This window comes from Artibeus jamaicensis, unplaced genomic scaffold, assembly GCF_021234435.1.
Source record: "Artibeus jamaicensis isolate MK-2021 breed Jamaican fruit bat unplaced genomic scaffold, CSHL_Jam_final contig_700, whole genome shotgun sequence".
Classification (NCBI taxonomy): Eukaryota; Metazoa; Chordata; class Mammalia; order Chiroptera; family Phyllostomidae; genus Artibeus; species Artibeus jamaicensis.
Window position 1 is genome coordinate 9,058,939 of NW_026521930.1, and position 22,527 is coordinate 9,081,465.

The window sequence follows — 22,527 nt, forward strand, 5'->3', positions numbered from 1 at the left end:
TATAAATTGTGCTGCTATGAACACCGGGGTACATAGGTTTTTTTGGATTGGTGTTTCAGGGTTCTTGGGATATAATCCCAGAAGTGGGTCAAAGGGCAGATCCATTTTTAGTTTTCTGAGGAAATTCTGTACTGTTTTCCACAGTAGCTGCACCAGTCTGCAATCACACTAACAGCTCACTAGGGTTCCCTTTTCTCCACATCCTCACCAAAGCTTGTTGTTTGTTGATTTGTTTATCATGGCCATTCTGACCTGTGTGAAGTGGTTTTAATTTGCATCTTACTGCATCTCTCCGATAGGCCTAATTGCGGTTTTAATTTGCATCTCTCTGATAGCTAGCAATACTGAGCATCTTTTCATGTGTCTCTGGATCCTCTGTATGTCCTCCTTGGAGAAGTGTCTGTTCAAGTCCTTTGCCCACTTTTTAATTGGGTTGCTTGTCTTCTTAGAGTGGAGTCATATATTTTGGAGATTAAGCCCTTGTCTGAAGTATCATTGGCAAATATGTTTTCCCATACAGTTAGTTCTCTTTTTATTTTAATAGTGGTTTTTTTTTAGCCATGCAGAAGCTTTTTACTTTGCTGGAAGCAACCTAGGTGCCCATCAGCAAATGAATGGATCAAAAAACTATGGAACATTTACACAATGGAATTCTATGCAGCAGAAAGAAAGAAGGAGCTCCAACCCTTTACGACAGCATGGATAGAACTGGAAAGCATTATGCTAAGTGAAACAAGCCAGGCGGTGAAAGACAAATACCATATGATCCCACCTTTAACTGGAAAAAAGCAAGCAAAATATAACCAAAGACACTGAAATAGAGAACAGGCTGACAGTGACCAGAGGGGAGAGGGGAGGGAATTTCAGAGGAAAAAGGTGAAGGATTTACAGGGACAAGGACAGATGGACAACAACAAGGGTGAGTGAAAAGGGGAGGGGGAGGGTTGGGGGTGGATTAGAATGGGAGTAAAAGGCAGAAAACTGTACTTGAACAATTAAAATTAAAAAATAAAAGTACCTCTGTTAAAACTTCTCTTCTGTGCCACTCGGGAGCTCCCGGAACAGGTCTTGCCTGTTTTGTCCACAGTGGTGTCTGCCTCATCCAGTGCAGGCTGGGCCCCTGGGAATGGCGGGAGCCGTATGTCTCCCACCTAAGTGCATCTAGAGGGTCGGTGTGGATCTGCTGGCTGTACGACAGGCCACAGGCATGTGCACACACAGACTGCCTCCCAGCTGGCCAGCCACGCAGGACATGCAGCCTGGCCCTGGCTGGCCAGCTCACTCCACATGGCTGCCCACCAGGCCCAAAGGCCTCCTGCACCAGCCCACAGGGGCATCTGAATCCCAGCACGGACTGTGCCTGCTTGAGCGCCAACTTTGGACAGGTCCTGGGTGCCCAGGGCACCCTAGCCTACCATGGCTGCTATTCTGTGCAGGACATCAAGGAAAATATCAGCCTCCTAGTGGTGGCCAAGTGGGCAGCTGCCCCTCTGAAGGCCAAGGCCAGTGGGGCTCCTTTCCTCTGGAAGGGCTGGCGGGGGCTGCAGGGGTTGGGCTGCAGCCTGCTCACTCCCCTTTGCCTTGGCCGGGTCCTGGCCTCAGGTCCGTAGGGGTAGGGTCCATGCAGCCTGCTTGAGGAGCTGGGGGACAACAAGGACATGGACTGGGTTGGGGTGGCGGAGGCTTGGTGACCTACTGAGCACGAGGTTCTTTTTTTAAGATCTATTTTATTGATTATACTATTACAGGTGTCCCATTTTTTTCTGCCCTTTATTCCCCTCCACCGTGCACCCCCCTCCCACCAGCATTCCCTCCCCCGCCCACCGCCCTTAGTTCATGTCCGTGGGTCAAACATACAAGTTCTTTGGCTTCTCCATTTCCTATATTATTCTTAGCTCCCCCTGTCTATTTTGTACCTACCATTTATGCTTCTTGTTCCCTGTACATTTTCCCCCATTCTCTCCCCGCTGATAACCCTCCATGTGATCTCCATTTCGGTGATTCTGTTCCTGTTCTAGTTGTTTGCTTAGTTTGTTTTCATTTTTGTTTTAGGTTCAGTTGTTGATAGTTGTGAGTTTGTTGTCATTTTATTATTCATACTTTTGATCTTCTTTTTCTTAGATACGTCCTTTTAACATTTCACATAATAAGGGCTTGGTGAGGATGAATTCCTTTGACTTGACTTTATCTGAGAAGCACTTTATCTGCCCTTCCATTCTAAATGAAAGCTTTGCTGGATAGAGCAATCTTGGATGTAGGTCCTTGCCTTTCATGACTTGGAATACTTCTTTCCAGCCCCTTCTTGCCTGCAAGGTTTCTTTTGAGAAATCAGCTGACAGTCTTATGGGAACTCCTTTGTAGGTAACTGTCTCCTTTTCTCTTGCTGCTTCTAAGATCCTCTCCTTATCTTTAATCTTGGGTAATGTAATGAGGATGTGCCTTGGTGTGTTCCTCCCTGGGTCCAACTTCTCTGGGACTCTCTGAGCTTCCTGGATTTCCTGGAAGTCTCTTTCCTTTGCCAGATTGGGGAAGTTCTTCACTATGTTTTCAAATAAACTTTCAATTTCTTGCTCTTCCTCTTCTCCTTCTGGCACCCCTATGATTCGAATGTTGGAGTGTTTAAAGTTGTCCCTGAGGTTCCTAAGCCTCTCCTAATTTTTCTGAATTCTTGTTTCTTCATCCCATTCTGGTTGACTGTTTATTTCTTCCTTCTGGTCCACACCATTGATTTGAGTCCCAGTTTCCTTCCCGTCACTGTTGGTTCCCTGTACATTTTCCTTTATCTCACTTTGTATAGCCCTCATTTTTTCCTCTATTGCGAGTGCACATGAGTACACGTTTCTGAGTATGGCTAGGGAGGGTTTATTTTGTGCTCCAGGGAGCAGCCCAGTGTCCGTACATGGAGCTGGCATGAAAAAAAGCACTCACCTCCAGGCTGACCTCCTTGGTTCTTTCAGAGATTTTTCTCAATTGTAGGAAATGCTCCTTGTGGAAAATATAATCTCAGAAGAGCATGAAGAAGAAAAGAGGTGGTTCGGGCAAACAGCCTCCCCGAGGGACCGGCCGGCACTGCGCGTAGAGGGCGGCTGTGCCTCTATCTCTGGCTGTCAGCACACGGCACTGGCCGCCCCGCCTCCCCCTGGGCGAGGGCCCTCATGCTTTGGGGTCCTGGGAGAGCCTCGTTTCACATGGCCAGGGCTGGCCTCTGCGGGCCGGGCCCTGTATCAGGTGCGGGTCTGTCCAGGTGCCCACCCAGCTCTCTGCCCAGGGCAGCAGCAGCACCAGTGACGCAGGGTGGAACCCCTGACTCTCAGAATGGGGTCCCCGCCAGAAGCTGCACGGGTATCACCTGAAACTTGTCAGAGATGCAGATTCTCAAGCCTGCTGCCCTGGGTGAGCAACCTTGGGCACAAGACCAGGTGTCTGTGTTTTAATGACTCTGACTCTGACGTTTGCTACAGGGAGACCCCACAGAGCATCCTGGGAGGCCCCAAACCACCAGCCAGCTGGGCTACCTCAGCTGTGGTCCTGAGGCCCATCTCCAGGACAACCCCACCCCATCCATCAGGGAGAAGGGTGCTTCTCCCTGAGGGACGGCCCCTCTCCAACACTCCTCAGACTTTTAGAGGGGTGCCACTAGGACCCCCCCACAGCCCCTGCCTCGGACCGGACCACCACCCTGCCCCAACTCAGGTCTGAGCCAGTGGGGACAGAAGACGATGAAGTGGGGGTGCCCTGTCATCCTAGTCACTGCCCAAGGGACAAGGACTACAGGCTAACGTGCAAAGGCTTGGGGATGGAGCACGGACAGATGGACGGACAGACCGGGCTCGGTATTGCAGGGAGCTTAGTGCCTGCGCCCAGGCTCGACCCCCAGTCCCACACGCAGCCCCACAGCACCGGCACAACCACCTCGCTTGCCGGCCCGCACGCCCCGCCCCCTGCCTCCGCCAGAGCCCCAAGCCCTGAGCCCCAGCGTGCAGCGGCAGGCACTGGGCTCCCGCTGGCCAGAGGGCACCCCACTGGTGAGTGCCGAGCCCCTGCCCTCCTTCACCTTGCTCCAGCATCCCGAGCCCCCAGTGGGGGTGGGGTCCCAAACAAATCACTTCTCCTTTCTGGGGGTCTCACTACCCTGCGCCCAGGATCCTCCTCCCCCCACCCCCACCCCACCACTGCCTGTGGCTCATCCTCTCCCACAGGTGCCCCCCGTGCACTCGCTGCAGCCGCGGTGGGTCCCTCCCTCCCAGTCACGGCCGCTCCATCCCCACCCACTCCCCACACCCTTGCCCTCCGCTGGCCTCGGACCTAGTGTGCCAGAGTCAGGGCAGAAAGCGCCAGGAGACTGCCGGCCAAAGCCTCTGCCTGCCCAGCCTCCCGGTGGGGCTCACCCTGGGGCTGGGGAGAGTGGGCCATGGCGCAGCTGGGGAGGGTTTGCTCAAGGCTGTGGCTGGGCGGTGGGCGAGAGAGCAGAATACAGGGAGCAGGAGTTGCAGAGGGAGTGGGAGCCAATGGGTGTGAGGGGGGAAGCACAGGAGGTCGGTCGGGGGAGGTGGGGTCCACCATTCTGACCGGAGGCGGCCAGTGACAGGAAAATCGATTGCAGGCGAGTGCTTCACCCTGGCCTGGGGGGGGGGGGGGCGGGGAGGAGAGGGAGCACCGTGGCTGCCGGTTGCAAACGGGGCGCCGGCTTCTCTGGGGCGAGGCATCTGGGACCTGGCGCCCTCCCACCCTGTCCCCATGAGGGAGCGTGTGCCCTGGAAGTCCGCCTGTGTGCCTCTTCCCACCCAGGGACCAGGTGGGCCCCTATCTGCCCACCTGCTTGCCCCCTGTCCCCGCCCTGCCCTCCAGCCTGGGGTCCTCAGCAAGGGTGAGAGCCTGGAGCTCATGCTGCTCTAAGTTCCAGCCGGTTCTTGCTGCAGCTCATCCTCTTCTGAGGAGAACAGCCTCCTGGGGACAGTCGGCCACTGGGGGGGAGAACCGGGAGCTTCCCAGGGGAAGGTGACGGATAGCACCAATGACAATGACCCGCCATTGGTTCCTGGTAAAGCAATGACCTGGATTTCCAATGAAGTGGTCCTGGAAACATCCCGTTGTGTGTAAAGACCCTTTTAAGGGGCTCCACTGGTAGGCCACCCGATGCACCCCGAGCCCACCCACATCCAGCTCACTGTCCCTTCCATGGGGAAGGAATCTGAGCCCTGACCACAGGCTGCCCTAGGACAGAGGGTACATGTTTGGGGGAGGGCAGGAGCGCACCCTCTCAGCAAGACGAAGGAGGGGTGGGGGAGCTTGTGCTGGAGGAGGCAGGGCTGTGCTGGGGCCCATCCTCTCACCCAGGACGTCCCCACATTTGCCCTGCTCCAAATCGGCGGGGACGGCACCTGTGGACCTGCCACCTCCCGGAGGAGGTGGGGGCTCTGGGATGAACCCTGGTAGCTCCGCACCCTCTCCACTCTGCCGCTGCCCTGGTGGAGGGTGCAGCTCCCTCCTGCTGACCGCGTGGTGGGCTGGCCGGGCAAGGTTGGGGAGACACAGGCTGGACCTAGCTGGGTCCGGGAGCACTTGAGCCCTGAGACCCATCTCTGCCCCCAGCCCCCAGGGAAGGCTCTGCCCTCTTCTCCAAGGAGCCCTGACAGACACATTCCCTGATGTTGGGGAGCAGATGCTGGGTTATGGAGACCCCAGTGTGCGCCAGCCACCGCAGGAAGCATCTTGTGCACCTGAGCTTATTCGGCCTGTTCAGCAAGATTGGATTTTATAGGAGCTTCTGATTGCTGGAAGCCAGGCTTAGGGAAGTGGCATGACTTACCCATGATCATGTGACCAGTGTGAGGGGGATACTGTGGCAGGGGCTGCAGGGGTGGGTTGTGTTACCTATGCCACATCAGTGGGCGGGCGGGCCCTTCCTGGAGGGACTCTGAGTCAGAAAGGCCCCAGCATTGGCTCACGGTCAGTTCCACAGTCCCCCTCCCCTGACTTCTCACCCACAGTGGAAAGGGCTCCGGAGACGATTTTCCCTTGGGTGCGTAATTTATGTGACTAAGATCGCCACTTCTGAATAATGGCTCTGTGAAATTATGTTCCAGGAGGCAGGCGCAGTAATAGTGGCCTAATTTTGTTCTGCACCGCTCTCGAGTCTACCACAGGAGGTGGGGTGTTTGGGAGGGTGGCGGGGGCTGGCAGCCTGCTCTGCCCACTGGGCTCGGCGCCGCCTGGGCACCTGACAGCAGCCTCAGGGCAGCTGAGAGCTCCGTGAAGACAATGCGTGTGTCTGATTTAGAATCAAGGGTGCACTCAGCCACAGCATGCCTGCAAGCCGAGACCCTGGGTGCATCGGAGCCCCTGTCCCACTGTGGCTGAACAGAGCACCTCTGGAGGGCGCCTTCTCTCCACCATGCCCCCTTGGGTCCCATGCAGAATAGGCCTAAACACTTTGGGCATTTCTTTTTTTTTAAAAGAAATTATTTTTTTTTTTTTTAGTTTTTAAAAAGATTTTATTTACTTATCTTTAGAGGGGAGGAGAAAGAAAGGGGGAGAGAAATATCAGTGTATGGTTGCCTCTTGTGCATCCCCTGCTGGGAACTGGCCTGTAACCCAGGCATGTGCCTCGACTGGGAATTGAACTGCGATCCTTTGGTTCGCAGGCCTGCACTCAATCCACCGAGCTACACCAGCCAGGGTTCTTTGCGTGGTCTTTACATGCAAGTAAGGGCCTCCTTGCGTCAGGCGCGGGGAGCAGGCTGACTCCGTCCGCTCTTGCAGGAGTGAGCCTGCAGGCAGCCCTTCTCTGAGGGTGCACTGTGGGGGAGTGCGCGGTCTCCCAACTCGCAGCACCCCTGCTGCCTGAGGGCTTGGGCACTGCTCAAGGGGCCCCTTTGTCTTGAAATGCAATTGTCCCCAAACATCAAACTTTTGCCTTTTTTGAAGAGGGTTTTTGTCATATGCCTCACACCAGGTCACAACACCCAGCAAGGGGTGCTCAGCACCAGGAGCGGCAAATTCGGCAAAAACAGAAACCGTCTCCGAACCCTCCCGGCAAGGAGTTCGGGTGAGAGTTCTCTCCCCACGGCGTCTTTGGCTCCGTAGCTGCGGAGCCTGTACCGGTCCTCACTCCTCAAGGGCTTCCTCCTGTCTCCCCGCTGACGTTCTTCAGGATTTGCTCCCTATTCCTGATGCTCCCCAGACCCACTGTGATGCTATTTTGCGTTTCCTTTACTCCGTTCAGGACAGGTTTGTGCTTCTGAGCAGGCTCGTGTCGTGGGTCAGCTCCACCGGTGCCCAGGTCTCTTCTCTGAGTAGTGGGTCCATGCCCTTCCCCGTGCTCAGAACCCCCTGCAGCCCCCCGGCCCCGCCTCCACACCACATTCTGAGGAGCACCCTCGGCTCCTTTTCTGGTTCACCGATTCTCTCTTCAACCGTGTCCAGACTGGATACAATTTTTCCCAAATGGTGATTTTTCACACCCAGGAGTTGTAATTTTCAAAAATACATACCTGCTCGTTTACTTCTTAAACAGAAGCCAGATTTATTTCGCAATGTTTTTATCCATGCCTAATTGAGGATCCGAAACATATTGACCATATCTTGGACGTGCTTGTTACATTATAATACTATTATCCTGAAACGAATCTGTCGGGCGGGCCGACTTCAGTTCTGGTGTGTTGACCTCGAGGGCAGAGAGTTTCTTTCTGTCACTGCCAATGTTCCGGGCTTACCCGCCCCCAGCACTTACCCAGCAGACTTCCGCGTTGCCTCCCCCGGCTCAGGACCGACAGCTGCTCTGTGAATCCTCTGGGCCGAGACAGCTCGGGGGCACTGTGGGTCCGCCGAGCAGGGCTCTAGGGAGCGGCTGGGCCTGAGCGACCCCAGCTGGGTCATCACCACCCTTTCCAGCCCCTTTCGGGACCTTGCCTGAGTCCCCCTTGCTAACCCCCATCCCCCGGGGGCTCGAGGCACCACTCACACTCATGTCCCCTTTCATCTCTCCCTCCTGCTCGTGGAGGTGCTTATTTTCTCTTGAGCTTAGCCATTTTTAAAAGGTTCTATTTATTTATTTTTAGGGAGGGGAAGGGAAGGAGAAAGAGAGAGAAACATCAGTGTGTGGTTGCCTCTCACACATCCCACGCTGGGGACCTGGCCTGCAACCCAGGCATGTGCCCTGACTGGGAATCGAACCAGCAACACTTTGGTTTCCAGGCTTGTGCTCAGTCCACTAAGCTATACCAGTCAGGGCGAGCATCACTATTTTTATGAACTATTTCAAACATACAGAAAAGCACAAAAGCTGTACAGCCAATGCATGCGTGTCCACGCCTTGGACGGCAGACGTAAGGTTTCCCATCTCTGCCTCAGCTGTCTCTGTGAAATCCCGCACACAGCTGCAGTCTTTCCTTCGAACCTGCTCTCCCCATCTGTGCCCGTCCACACTCTCTCCCGGGCACAGGCGTCCCCCTGGCCTGCGGCGCGGGCTGTCATCTGCCGCAACGCTCTGCCTGCTCACTGTGTCCCCTAGTGTGCAGCGTGTGTGGAGGTCCCTTCTGGAGAAAGGCCGCCGCAGCTGTAGAGGCGATGGGCCCCCCATGGAGCACGTGGAGCGAGCGGTACGCTGTGGTGACAGCACGTCGTGCCGCAGTCTCTCGGGTCCTTCCCTCCGCAGGGGGGACATTCATGGTGCCACGAGCGGGCTGGCTGGCAGCTGTGCGGGGCAGGGAAACCAACTGCTCTGGGACCACAAGGCTGGGGCTCTGTGGGGGTGACACAGAAGCGGCTCACCAGGGGATGGTGTTCACGGGAACCAGGTGGACACCGGCAAAGCCTGTGCAGCTTGAGATCTAGCTCCTTGCCACGCGAAAGGCCTGGCACCCTCCTGCTGGTTATGAAGTCACCCGGAGTCGGCTTTGGGGTCGCACAGGAGAGCAGGGCTCAGTGGGCGTGGCTGCGCTTCCAGGTGGCATCCTGGATGTGAAGGACCCGCTGTGCCCAGCGATGTCTTGGCCTGTTAATTATTCCTCCTGACTCTGGGGAGGGTCCCCGAGGGTCCCTGGGAGGTAACACCTGCCGTACTCAGTCCCTTACCTGCCAGATGGGAGTAGTGACGCTGCACTGAGACGGTGCTGGCCTCAGACGGAGGACGGCTGTGGCCAATCGGGGGACCACCCCGGGAAGGTGGGGGATACAGGGATGGTCAGGTCTCTGCCAGGCACTGCAGTATCAACAGATGACATGTCGGTGTCTCAACTCAGGTCGCTGTCCCCTTGCTCCTTCCTCTCTGGGCTCGTTTTCCAAACAATTTGCCTAATGTGATTCCCAGCCAAGTCGAACATGGATAATCGTGTTTACCCTATGACTGGGGTAATCCTGCGCCTCCTGGGGTGGCCGGGGGTGGGGGGCGGGGGTGGGGGAGGAAGTGCCTGGATGTCCCATTAATTGCCCATATCCTCCCTTCTTCTACTGCAGGAAGGACAGTATCCTGCCCTTGTGGCCATGGAGCCTCTGTTCCCCACCTCCAGACCAACCAGCTGGAATGCCTCTTCCATGGCCACTGAGTGGCAGACCAGCGGAGGCGGCGGGAACCGGACGATGGCAGGACTGGCACCCTCGCCGGGGGCCCGAGCGGTGGTGGTGCCAGTGCTCTACCTGCTGGTGTGCGCGGTGGGGCTGGGCGGCAACGCGCTGGTCATCTACGTGGTGCTGCGCCACGCCAAGATGAAGACCGTCACCAACATCTACATCCTCAACCTGGCAGTGGCCGACGTGCTCCTCATGCTGGGGCTGCCCTTCCTGGCCACGCAGAACGCTGTCTCCTACTGGCCCTTCGGCCCTGTGCTGTGCCGCCTGGTCATGACGCTGGACGGCATCAACCAGTTCACCAGCATCTTCTGCCTGACCGTCATGAGCGTGGACCGCTACCTGGCCGTGGTCCACCCCATCCGCTCCACGCAGTGGCGCCGCCCGCGGGTGGCCAAGCTGGCCAGCGCTGCAGTCTGGGCCTTCTCCCTGCTCATGTCTCTGCCATTGGTGGTCTTCGCGGACATCCAGGAGGGCTGGGACACCTGCAACCTCAGCTGGCCAGAGCCCGTGGGTCTGTGGGGCGCCGTCTTCATCATCTACACATCTGTGCTGGGCTTCTTTGGGCCGCTGCTGGTCATCTGCCTGTGCTACCTGCTCATCGTGGTGAAAGTGAAGGCCTCGGGCGTGCGTGTGGGCTCCACGAGGCGGCGCTCGGAGCGCAAGGTGACACGCATGGTGGTGGTGGTGGTGCTGGTGTTCGTGGGCTGCTGGCTGCCCTTCTTCATCATCAACATCGTCAACCTGGCCGTCGTCCTGCCCGAGGAGCCCGCTGCCGCTGGTGCCTACTTCTTCGTGGTCATCCTGTCCTATGCCAACAGCTGTGCCAACCCCGTGCTCTATGGCTTCCTCTCTGACAACTTCCGCCAGAGCTTCCGGAAGGTTCTGTGCTTCCAAAAGGGCTACGGCACTGAGGATGTGGATGTCATGGAGCCACAGCCCGAGAAGAGCAGCCAGCTACAGGAGGCTACTCTGGCCGCACGCAGCTCAGAGGCCAATGGGCTCATGCAGACCAGCAGACTGTGAGGGCCTCGGGTGGGAGTCCTCGCCGGGCCAAGCCTTTCCCGGGGATTCGGGGACCTGCTGAGGTGCTCTTCAGCAGCCTGGACACTCTCCTCGGACTGAGGGCCGCTGCCTGGGGTGAGGTTGTAGGTGGTTCTGCAGTGACGAGCTGCCGCTTCCACCCGTCTGTTCTTGTTGCGCAGGCAGGGAGGGGTTCCGGGGTCTTGGGCGGGAGGGGGTGGGAGCAGCCCCGGGGGTCCCAGGCAATGGTCAGGGCGTCACGACCTCCCAGCCCTGTGTCAGCCTGTGTCAGCCTCCCAGACCAAGGGAGCGGCCATTAGTGTGAGCTAGTGACCACCCACCCAGCTCCCACCCTCTCGCCACATGTGTCCCGCCTGGGGTCAGCCCTGCACCACCTGATCAGCGCCAAGTGCCACACTGTGAAATTAAAGACTCCGAATGTACTGGGCTATGGCCCGTGCCCCCTGGCTCCTGGCACCTGGGAGCTTGTTGACTTTTGACCTGGCAGGTATGAGGAACAGAAGCTGCAAATGCCCCCAGGGCAGTGAGAGAGGGTGCTGGCCCACCCCCTGCCCGTCCATCTCCCTGCCTCCTAGCTGCAGTCCCCTGGGGAGGGGAACAAGAAATGGGGACTACAGTTCCGCCGTCAGAGTGGGCGGGGAAGGAGGCAAGTGAGGAGGGAGAGCGAGGAGCTGAGCTTGGGGGTGAAGAGTCAGCCCCCAGGTTTCTGGGTGAAGGGGCAGAAGCACAGGTGTCCAGAGGGGTCAGTGCCGGGGGCCTGGGTCACTGGGACAGGCTGTCCTGGGAAGGGGGCGGGTGAGGACATGGGAACATGCAGTTACGTCGCCTGCTTTCAGCAGGGCCTTCGGGCTGGAGAGGGAGCGGAGATGAAAGCAGAAGAGAAATATCCAAACAGCAGTGCGGGGAGCGGCCTCTCAGCGCAAATAGCAGCCGGCTGGAACAGACTATGTGGGTGGATGCAAACGCCGGCGAATGCCAGGAATTTCTGTGCCCCCCAGACTGGAGTGATCCCAACTACCTTCCAGAAATGCCAGCAACTCCCACCACCCCAGGTCCACAACTGGGTCCCAGAGAAGATGTCTGCCTGGAACCCTGAGAGCCGTGGGCCTCTACCCAGGGCTGGGCAGAAAGGTCCAGGGTATAGGGACTGACTCAATCTGAAGACTCCCTGCCTGGAACAGCCCTGATGAATGCCACCTCACCTGAGCTTCCTCTGCAGCCCAGAGCAGGACCCCAACCCTCAGCTGGGCATGGGGACCAAGGGAGCTGTGCTGGGAGGGGAAGCCCCAGGTCTTGCCACTGACCCCAGGCAGAGGCCAAACCTTGGAAACAGTGGCATAATGAGGGTGCTAGAGTTTGAAAACCACTCTCCTGAATAAATTAGAGAATAAATGTTTGACTCCTTCCCAAAGCAAATATTGTCCCTGGAGCCAAGAAGCTGGTGCAAATCAGAGCGTGTGGATAGGAGGAGGTGGGCAAACACTCAGCCAGAGTGATCAGTGGGCACTTAGAAGATGCTGTGGTGGAAGGTATAAACAATAGGGTTAAAAGGATTGGTGTGCACTTGCCTCAGGGCTCCTCTCACTTCCTGGGAGGGACTGGATCTGAATTTGGCCTCAACGAATTGGGGAGGAGCTTGTTGGGGCCTCTGTCCTTGGCTGGCTGCCTCCAGGCATCCAGGCTGTCTGCCACTCCTGGCCTCAGTTCCAGGGGGCGGGGGCAGCTCCTCCACGTGGGGCCACAGAGCCTGGGACTGCAGTCACTGGGAGCTGGTGGTTAAACCCACCCTCACCTGTCCTGGGGACCGGCATCCCAGGGAGGGGTAGGTGCCCCAGGAGAAACTGAGGTCTGTCCCACCTGCTCTCCACATCCCTGGGTCAGCCCCTCCACTTGGATCTGAATGCGAAGTGCGGCCCCCAGAATGACTCTGGGAGTGAGCAGATGGCTCGGAAATCTCTGCCCAGATCAATTTCTCCCGACTGATTCCAGTGCGCGAGCTCCCTCCCGGGCCGGGCCGTGCCAACTGAGCGCCCACGTGGGGAGGGCAGATGCCGGCAGCACCCTGATCTGTTCCTGCCCAACGGGGTGTGAGTGTGTGCATGCATGCACGCCTGTATGTGTGTGACACAAGTGTGCTCACGCCCAGGGCCTGATGGACCCAGTGGGTGGAGGAGCCCGTGGGATGTTCCAGGGGATTCTGTGCAGCCCATGCACCCTGGGTCTGGGTGGGATCTGGGAAGGGAGCTGGTGGCCATTCCAGACAGACACTGGTGCTCAGGCGAGGGTGGGCCACTGAGTGGGAGGGAAAAAGGACCCTCCCTGAGGCCTGTCATGGACAGAGCAGGAGTGTCCCAGGGGGGACCTGAGCCCCAGGAGCCAGTGGACCCGAAACAATGGACCTGGGGACACAGCCCGGCCTGGCTGCAGCCCTCCCACACTCAGCACAAGCTGGGGACAGCTGGGGGGCCACGGAGCCGCCACACTGCTTGCAGGTCCTGGTCCCGGCCTTGAGTGGGATGGGTGGGGTGTTATAGAGCACATACCCTCTGGGAAAGCTGGCCTGTTTTATGGGCTCTCCACCTGCATCAATGGGTTTTATTGGCTCTGGTGGCTTCCACGATGACCTCGCTCAGGAAATCCGGCCCAGGGGCAGGATGAGGTTGCCCTGGGATGGGGTGCAGAAGCAGGAGGGGGCTGTTTGCCTGGCGGGGCTGGGCACAGGGTGGGCGTGGGGTGCAGTGGCGGCCTAGCTCCCTCAGGCGGCGAAGGTTCTGCAACCCCACGGTGAGGGAGACGGAGGCCAGCCTGCCCTGAGGCTGGATGAAGCTGCGTCCCCAGCACGTCCCCATCAGCACACCGATGTTGGGAGCTCGGGGTGGAGTCCTGAGCAGGGGTCGGAAGGCCCACCCCCTCAGGAGTCCTGGGGCAGAGCAACCAGCAGAGGAAGGGGGGACATCAGGAAGGACTCACCACAGGAACCTGGGGCCACAGAGATCTGTGATGTCCTTGGCGGGTGTCAGAACCATTGGATGACATTGAAAATAGGATCTTCACTGGTCACTTCTCAGGGCTCCGGCAGAAACGTGGATCTCAGGGCTAGATGGAGATGGAGACCTGGGGAGACAGCCAGATCCACATCCGCCCCTCCTCCACCTGGCCTCGGGGGCAGGGTTGCCTCCCCAAGCCCAACTGCCACCTCCCCTCCACCAAGGCCAAGGGCACTGCCTGGCCGATGCCATCCTGGCTCCTGAGGGCTGGTCTAGCTACGACAGCTCTGAAGGGTGTTTTGTTGAATGAAGAACCGAGTGACATTGAATGATGAGGGTTCTGCCCAGGTGGGAGCCTTACCTTGAAGGTCCTGTGACTGCCTGGTAGCCTGGGGAGGGTCCCTCTCCCTGCCTTTCCCTGTCTTGGGGCTCTCACCCTGCTCCAGGCACCTTGCTCCTCCCGGTGCCAGGCGCACCTTCTCGCTTCTCCTTCAGGCTCTGCCCTGTACTTGGAGATGAGGTTGCAACTGTGCTTCTGCCAGGTTTGTGCTGATGGAGGTCGGAGGGCACCATCTGGGCCTGCGTGGGGGGGGGGGTGCGCTAGGGCTGCATCTGAGCAGACCTCCCTCCCCTGACTCCTGCCTGGGGTGGGGGTGAGGCCCTTTCCAAGGGGGTCTGTTCCTCTACATTTGCAGGCACAGGCGAAGGGGCTAGGGGAGGGGTTACGGAGAGACTGCTAATGGGGTTTCTTTGTGGATGGTGAGGATATTCTGGACATAGAGGTGGCAATTGCACAACACTGGGAAAGTGCAAAAGCCACTGAAGTTGCTCACTTTAAAATGGTGAATTTTGGTATGTGAATTTCACCTAAATTTTAAAAACTGATGTTTTATTGGAATTCCACTAAGCAGAGAAACCTAATATGGATAAATTGGCTCCCAGACAGGATCCCATCTCTCAGGAGAAGGTTGCAGGGCTTTCCCTGTATTCGCTTTTCCAGCTTTTTTCTCTTGGCACAGGCGTGTTCATTCCAGATCACCACCGAGCCACACAGCGGGGGCTCCCCTCCTGCTACTCTGACTGCGGTGGATCCCCCTTGTGTCCCCTCAGTGGCCAGGGCAGCAGCCAGCCTCATTCATTGATTTTCGTGCCTCTGGCCTCTAACCAAGGTCATCTTTGATCACCTTGCAGAGGGCGAGTTTGTCTCACCCTGCCTGCAGTTCTCGGTCACTGTTTGTGTGTGTTTTTAATAAACGAGCCCAGAGGGTGTGAGGGTGACGCCAGCACTGCCTTCTTGTCCTAGACTCTCTGGCCCTGTCCTCTGGACTGTTTCCTAGCGTGTACCTCTCAGCGAGGGTGTGGCCGCAGTCGAGAGTCGCCTCCACACCAGCCCTATTCTCTGAGGATGCGGCACTTTGGCACTTGGAGGTAGTCAGATGCCCTTCTTGGCCAGATCTACTCTGGCCTCCTGAGTCGGCAGCTTGGAGCAGGGCCTGCCCCTCAAAGCTTGGCCAGGCCGCCCCAGCGCCCGCCTGCCCAGGCCGCTCTAATGGCTGGGTTTGTGCCATGAGGTTAGAAGGAGGCAGAGTGGCTGCGGCCTGCAGACTTCCCCTGCCCAGGGCAGGTCCTGGCGCTGCACTCTAGGCTCCACCACTGCTGCTCCAGGGCCCTCAGCACCAGGCTGGCTGGAAAGAGCACGGGCTTTGTTTGGCGTCAGCAGACAGGGGCTTCCCCGCACCCCCGTCCCTCCTGGCCAGGCTGGCCCACAACACACAGAGGGTCTGGGGTTCCTGGTCAGGTTGGGAGGGGGAGTCCAGGGTCTAGGAGGACTGAGGGAGTCCAGAGTCCTTCCAGTTCCTCCCGCAGACGCCTGTTCCTGTTCAGACACCTTTATCTCTATAGCAGAACCCTCCCTGCCACGGTATCGCCCATTAGCACTAGCTCCTGATGTGCCCATGGGTTGCCAGGTACCCCGGGCGTTTCCGGCTACCCCACCCATAAAACAACACAGGCCGAAGGGCCAAAGTGCAGCCTAAGGCTCAGTCCAGCTCAGCAGTCAGGGCCCCTCTCAACCCTCCTGCTTCTAGCTGGGTCAGGCTGCACCAGCCCACAGTGTTCTGCCCCTCATCCTCGGCTACAGGGAGCCTTGTTGCTACCCGCTGTGTACAATGGAGGGCCTGGTCCAGCCTCAAGGTTCCCATGTCAAGGGTCCCCTTTGAGTCCCCTGAGGTGCTGGGTCTCAGAGCACAGACACTTGCCTGTCCTGACCTCATCTGTGGCTCTTTCAGGGCAGGGTCCTATTTTGTCTGAACCCAAGACCCAGTGGGGATGCCCTGGTCTGGCACTGGGGGTTTGGAGTCACCGCCCCACCCAGGTCTGCTTCCCTGTGGAGCTGCAGGCCCGAATGTGGGACATGAGCATTTCGTGCCTGGGGCTGCAGGAAGCCTGCCTTCCTCACCCAGTGCTGGCCTGAGGTGGCAGCCCCTAAGGTCACACCCGCACAGCCCTCGTGGGCCAGGCCGTGAGCAGGAGCACGTGGACACGTGCAGGTAGGATCTGTGCTGTGCTGAGATGTGCCCACTGCTCAGGAGGCTGCAGGCCCAGGCTTCAGGGTGGGCAGTTGGCAGAGGGCCCCTCTGCTTGCAGACAGGCAGGCCCTGCAAGGACAGCAGCCCTCTGTCCAGGCCACAGTGAATGGGGACAGTCCCGTCAGTGGAGTGCCAGCTCTGAGCACTGCACACACTGAGGGCTCTGCAGACCCTGCCGACCTCCATTTCTGCACTTGTCTGGGCCTTTGTGACCCTGTCCCCTCCCTCGGCTCTTTGCACATCAGTGGGTGGGCAGGCTCCTGGACCAACCTCGGCTCAGGGGTTTGTGTTCCCCTGGAATGACTGAGCTGCGTGGTGTCAGGGGAGGGTTACCGTGTTCCCACCGTAACCCCCTCAGTGCGGGCACAGGAGGTGTGGGTCCCCACCCCTTTCTAGCCTCCCCCCATCAGCTGGTCATTCTCCTGAGAAAGTTCCCCAGCCCCAGGGCAGGACGCATGTGAGGTTCGTTTCATAATGGGCTGGGGTCCTGCTGGGAGTGGGAAGAGGGGAGCACATGCCAGGCCAGGCTCCCTGTGGGCCCTGGGCCCCAAAGGTGGGTAAGGATAGAGGGGGTCCTGGGCCTGTCCAGCTCCCATACAGCCCCAGGCCACTTGGCAGGCAGCCTGCTCCTGGCACGTTGTTGGGAGAAAGGGGCTTGGGGCTGCCACCAGCCACCTCCTACCACTTCCTGCACCCGAGCTGGTGGCCTCAGGACCCTCCTTCTATGAGGGCTCTGACACCTCCTGCTCAGCTGGCCAGCCTGCAACTCCAGCCACCTCCACAGGGCCCGGGACCTCAGCTAGCCCCGCAGGCTCTGATGGTTCCAGACGCCGCTCCTGCCAGAGCCCCAAAGGCCTCACTGCCCCAGAACCTTTGCTCAGGGGGGTGCAGCCACGGGTGGAGATGCCAGGGGAGGCCGCACAGAGGTGGCAGCAGTGATGGGCCAAAGGGGCTGGGCAGGAGGTTCTGGAATGGCCAGAGGACACGTGGCAGGAAAGAAACAGACTCAGAGGGGACTGCAGGGTGGGGCAGCCTGATGGCTTCAACCTGCCGGGTGGACCGAGGCCTCCTGTGCAGTGAGGATGGGGAAGCTCCACCCACATGCACACCTGCAGGGCTGGGCCTGGGCCCAGTGACAGCTCCTCGGCACCAGGCCCCGACTGTAGCGTGTCTAAGCGTGAGGTGTGAGGCTCCCTGGGGCTTCCACAGGCTCTGGTGCACATCGATGTATGGTCATTCCAGACAAGCAAGGGAACTCCAGGAGCCCCAGAAAATCAGCCCCCTGAGCAGGACTCTGTGTTGACCAAAGATTTGCGTCCCCTCCCATTCACCGCCCTCTGACACCCACAGAATCCAGCATTGGTCTTGCTAGAATCAGCTCCAAGAGCGCTAATGCCTGCATTTGACCCCAGGCCTCCCCAGTGTCCAGCCTGGCACCCAGTAGGTGCTTTATAAATGTCTCCAAGGCGGTGGTGTTGGCACAGCCCTTTATAAGTAAAATGATTGCTCAACCAGAAGGCAAACTCGGCAGCATCTAGAGACGTCCCACCAGCCTGTTGCACACCCGTGCGTGCCCAGGTCTCCCTCTGGAACCGTTTGATATGAACCCTTAGTCTGTACCCCTCCCACCAGACCAGCCCAGAGTCTCTCTCGCTCCTGTCACACCGCTCCACTCAGTGTCTCCATGCAGTCGGTGCTCAATCAGTGCACACAGTCATAGCTCAGACACTGCCGGTATTGGTCTCATCCATGAGGGCGGGGCCAGGCTGGGGTGTCCAGGGCATGAGTGCTGTCCAGGGATGGCAGTGGCAGGGTGGGGTCGCTGAGGCAGCTAAAGTTCGGTGGCAGGTTTGACCAGGTGGCCGCTGAAGGTGACGTAGAGGTCCCCACGCTCACCGTAGATGGCGTTGTCTTGACCACGCTGGAACGTGCGCACCCAGACCACGTCACCTGAGGCCAGCGGCAGCAGCAGGCTCTGGGTCTGCATGACGCTGCGCTCGCTGGGCTGCGCGTACAGCACGGCGGCCGCCTGCCAGTTGCACATGATGTGCAGGTAGGTCTCCTTGTAGTTCCAGGTGTGCACAGTGAGGCTCAGGAAGTACACGCCAGGCACAGTGCAGAGGAAGTGGCCAGACACCAGGTCAAAGGCGTCGTGCAGGTTCACCAGTTCTGTGTCAAAGGGCACAGCCTGGAAGGCTTTGATACTCTGCAGCCCCTCACGCCGGCCCACTGAGAAGGCTGCGTAGCTTCGCTGGCACGGGGTGCCGGGCAGCCCCGTCTGCCCCTTCTGGCCCTTGTGACCCCAGAGGCCCCGGGATCCTGGAGGGCCCTCCTTTCCACTTCTCCCAGGGCGACCTCTGACCCCTGTCTTGCCCTTCTCACCTGCAGGGGAGCAAGCAGAAGCCTCTGGTCAAGGCTCAGGATCCACTTGCTAACCACCTGGCCCTTTGAGGGACCTCACATCCCCAGCTTCTGTCCAATGGGTGCAGGGCAATGAGGAGCCGCACCCCAAAGTTGTGGCTGTTCTGGGGCCCATGCAGACTATCGAGTGGGGTCGGTAGAACAGGGGATTGGTGACAGTCCAGGCAGCAGCCCAAGGAAGGGTCCCAGCTAGGCTCTGAAAGACGAGAGGGCTAGGAAGTTGTTACTCAAGTCCAACCGCCTGTGGCCTGCTGTCTGCCCCAGGACGGTGCCCCTCGAGCTCCGTCTCTCTTGCCTTTTCCCATGGGGTCCCAGCCCTCCCTGTCCGACCTCTGGTGGGCGCTGGGCCTAGGAGGGCTCATGCAGGTTGGGTAAACAGATTGAAGGGAGCCTCGGTTCCCCTCTCTTCACAGTCCCCTCCCAGGCCATCTTGCTCCTGTTTGAGGGGCCGGCTGGGGGACTGACGGCCTTTACGAGGCAGTTGTGAGCAGAGAGCCAGGGCTCACTGTGCCTGGCCGGGCCCCAGGTGCCTTCCCAGGGCCACTCTGGTAAATCAGGGCCTCCGAGCTTTGCCCTGCTCTCCTGGCCCCCTTTCCTATGTCCCTCAGTGTGGGTGTCCCTGTGGGGCAGGGCACAGGGTGGCCCACCTCTCTGTGACACTCACCTTTGAGGACCGAGAGGTCGATGGTGGGTCGCACGTAGGGCAGCTGCACCCACTTCTCCCCATCACTCCCAGGGGTGAATGAGCCGGGGGCAGCTGGAGGCCAGGCCAGGTTGCAGCAGGTCACACACGGCCGCTGGGGCAGCCCCAGGCTGGGCCAGGCGGGCAGCACCAGGAGGAGCAGGAGGGCAGGTGCCGCCATCTGGACCACAGCCTAGGAGACAGGGAGTGGAGTGGGGAGAAGGAGAGGGTGTCTGAGAAGGAGATGCCCCGCCGAGCGCCACCCCCCGACCCCACAGCAGCCAGCCGTGCCCCCTTCTCTAGGGAGCTAGCAGATGGGACCTATGTGGGTCACAGCAGGGGGCCCTTGAGGCGCCGCAGTGGGCAGGGCCGGAGCTCATCCTGCCCCAGACAGAGGCCTGGCTCACCCTTCTCCGATTCTAAGCGCCCCACCTCTGACAGACATTCCTGGTGGAGCCCCACACTCTTTCACCCAGGCCTGGCTGTGGCCTCAGAATCCTCCTGCAGGACCACCAGGGCCACCACCCATCTGAGGGGCCTGCACAGGGGACCACTCACACCTGCCCTCCTAGAGGCCTTAGCAAAGTGGCCTCGGCAGCCCCACCCAGTCTGAGTTGGTGTTTTCAGGTTCTAAGGGGCTGCTCCCTCTGTGGCCCCAACGCCTCCGAGGGCCTTAACTCTCCAATGTAGCAGGCACCCTAACTGCCTGCAGCCTGGCAGCCCTGGTCCCCAAAGCCCTCGTGTATGGGGACCCGACGCCTGGCAGATCAACGGGAGCTGCCTCGGCAAAGGGGGGCTCAGACTCAGCCCTCTGAAACCCCACCCTTTTGTAGGCTCGAAGAGCCCTTGGGGTGGGGCAGCTTCAAAGAAGGGCAGTACCCCGACCTCTGAGGATGGGCCTGGGTCCCAGGTTTGGAGGGGCCTACGTGGGGCCACTTCTGCCTGCTGCCTAGCTGGGCAGAGAGCAGCACCCTAGTCCTGTGCTCCCAGGGGAGAGAGGAAGGGCTACCTCATGTGACCCTTCACCCTGTCATGGAAAAGATGGTGTGTAACACCCACCAGTCCCGGGCCTCTCGCCTTCTCAAACCCTTCCCTGGGACACCCCAACCCCTGGCCTATTCATGCCAGGAGGGGCACCACTTCCCGGTTCAACCAGCCGCTACTGGGGCCCCTGGGTGAGCCCTGCATGCACCTGGGCCTCAGTTTACCCCCAGCAAGTGAGTCTTGCCCATCCTGGTCTCTCCAGAGGCTGCACCCAGGAGGCTCAGCCAAAGGTCAGAGTTTGAGGTGAGGGTCACCCCTCCTCCCTGTAGCCCAACCTTGCTGAGCGAAGACCCAGGCAGCCTCCTCCAGGGAGCCCTCTAGAACATCGGTCCTGGGCAAAGTCCTTCCTCTTGCACAGAGGGTCTGGGACCCACTTTCAAGCTTACCTTCCCTGGCAGATGGGACCCCCATCTCTCCACCCACCTCCCCACCCCACCCCACCCCCCAGAGCCCAGGAGACCCTGCAAGGCCCCCTTGGATTCCTCCCACGCAGGGATCTGACAGCGGTGGGTGTCTCCAAGGGATCCCACCTGTGCCACTGGAGCCCCACCTTGTCCCACCGGCAGTCCGGGGTCCTGGGCATCCTGGCCGCCTGGCCTGCCCCGAATACAGCCTAGGTTGGAGCTTCCCTCCTGTTGGGGTCTAGGGGGAGCACAGACGCCTGCAAGCCCATCCTGCCCAGGGTGGCTATGAATACCCAGCGCGCCCCCTGCTCCCTGTTACCATTTCACGGTCGGTGCTGCTGCCTGTCTGGCTGTCTCCAGCGTCACTGCCCCAGCAGCCTGTGAAAGAGCCTTTTCATGTCCCCCCACCCACCCCAGCCAGGCGCCCACGGCTTCCCCTGGGCCATCCAAGACCAACAGGCCTCCAGCCAGCTTCAGAACTCCCTGTAGGAGGCTCACAGGGCCCTGCCGCCTGCCACTGGCCTCCCTCTGCCAGCTGGCCACCTGCCAAAGGGCCTGCACAGCCTTGCCACAGGGGCTCCAGGGTCCTCCTTCCAGCCCTGTGCCATGGTGTAGGCCTGGGGACCTGGGGTCAGGGACTGGCAGGTTGGGGTATGGTGCCATGGGCTGGCCGCCTCCTCCATTTAGGGTGCAGTGACTTAGGGTGGGACAGGAGAGGCCAGAGTTGCAGCTAGGAGAACACTGATCAGGAGGACAGAGGCCAAAGTGGGGCAGGGCAGACCAGGGACCAGCTAGTGACAGGGACAACCTCCTGTCTCTGGCTGGGAAGTAAGGGCTGGGGCTGAAGGACGGAGCCCAGAGGAGCAGTGTCTATGCAGGCCCATGGCCTCTGCCTCTGCTCTGCCAGGTCAGGGGGCCCAGCAGACGGAGAAGCCTGCACGGCACCCTGTTGGGGGGCACTCAGCATCGGCCTACCCTGTCAGCGGGTAAGGGCTTTGTCCCTGTTATGCCCACCAGTGGGAATGACTCACAGGGCCTCCCAGGGAGTGACAGGCAAGGGTTCCACCCACCATGAACCTGAAGCTGAGCCCACGCTGAGGCCTAGCCTGGTCCCTGCTTTGAGTCTGGATAGCTGGGTATGGGACCCAGGTGCAGAACCCTGTGCCCTGGCCTGTGGACATGAGGACATGCAATTCCTGGGAAGTGTACGCCCCTCACACCAAGCCAGGCCCCGTGTGGGGCAGGCACCAGCCGTGGCCTGGGAGACAAGCTGCTGCAGGAACCCATTCCTGCTATCCGGGCCCAGCCACAGGCTCAGTTCTCTCCACAGCTCCCCACCCCCGGCCCTCCTCACTGACCGCCAGGTTGGGGCACGAATGGGAGGGGCCAGGGAGGCTGCGGTGGCCCCACCTGTGGGGGCCTTGCTATGCCAGGCTAAGGGTGACTGGGACTGGTGAGGGCTGTGGTGGGAGCTGCACCAGCTGGAGCCAGTTCCCAGACTGGCCCCACCCCCAGGAGATGACAGCTTACTCCGGCAGGCCCTGCCACTCCCTTTGGGGACAGCTGTCTTCACCTGGAAGGTGGCACAGACAGAGGGGGAGTGAAGCCGCAGGCCCTGAGTGCTGACTTGCCTCCCTGCAGCCCCTGTGCCTTGTGGTCTGCCTCTGAGACCCGAGGCAGTTCAGCAGGCGGCACTCAAGGCCATGCATGGCCAGGGCCCTGCCTCTCATCGCCATGTCCCTGTGGAGTCTGTGGGCCCAGGACAGGCTGGGGGCTCTTCTCTGCCCACA

General features: G+C 59.6%; 2 protein-coding genes across 2 annotated transcripts; one reads left to right on the forward strand and one right to left on the reverse strand.

The window, feature by feature from the left end:
• The first annotated feature begins 9,483 nt into the window (after positions 1–9,483).
• Positions 9,484–10,593, forward strand: SSTR5 (somatostatin receptor 5). The gene has a single exon (XM_037157101.2). It carries the CDS (start codon positions 9,484–9,486, stop codon positions 10,591–10,593), a length of 1,110 nt encoding a protein of 369 aa, XP_037012996.2.
• Positions 10,594–18,017: 7,424 nt separating this feature from the next.
• C1QTNF8 (C1q and TNF related 8) lies at positions 18,018–21,103 on the reverse strand. The gene is made up of 3 exons (XM_037157170.2): positions 21,057–21,103; positions 19,272–19,482; positions 18,018–18,568 (listed from the first exon to the last, which is right to left on the reverse strand). Exons 1-3 carry the CDS (start codon positions 21,057–21,059, stop codon positions 18,018–18,020), a joined length of 765 nt encoding a protein of 254 aa, XP_037013065.2. The 5' UTR covers positions 21,060–21,103.
• Positions 21,104–22,527: the final 1,424 nt, after the last annotated feature.

Bases quoted from the DNA above. Each gene is read 5' to 3' on its own strand.
- C1QTNF8 (XM_037157170.2), bottom strand. The intron at 18,569-19,271 runs GTGAGTGTCACA...GCTCCCCTGCAG, and splicing joins CGACCTCTCGGTCCTCAAAG to GTGAGAAGGGCAAGACAGGG.
- SSTR5 (XM_037157101.2), top strand. From the start codon at position 9,484: ATGGAGCCTCTGTTCCCCACCTCCAGACCAACCAGCTGGAATGCCTCT.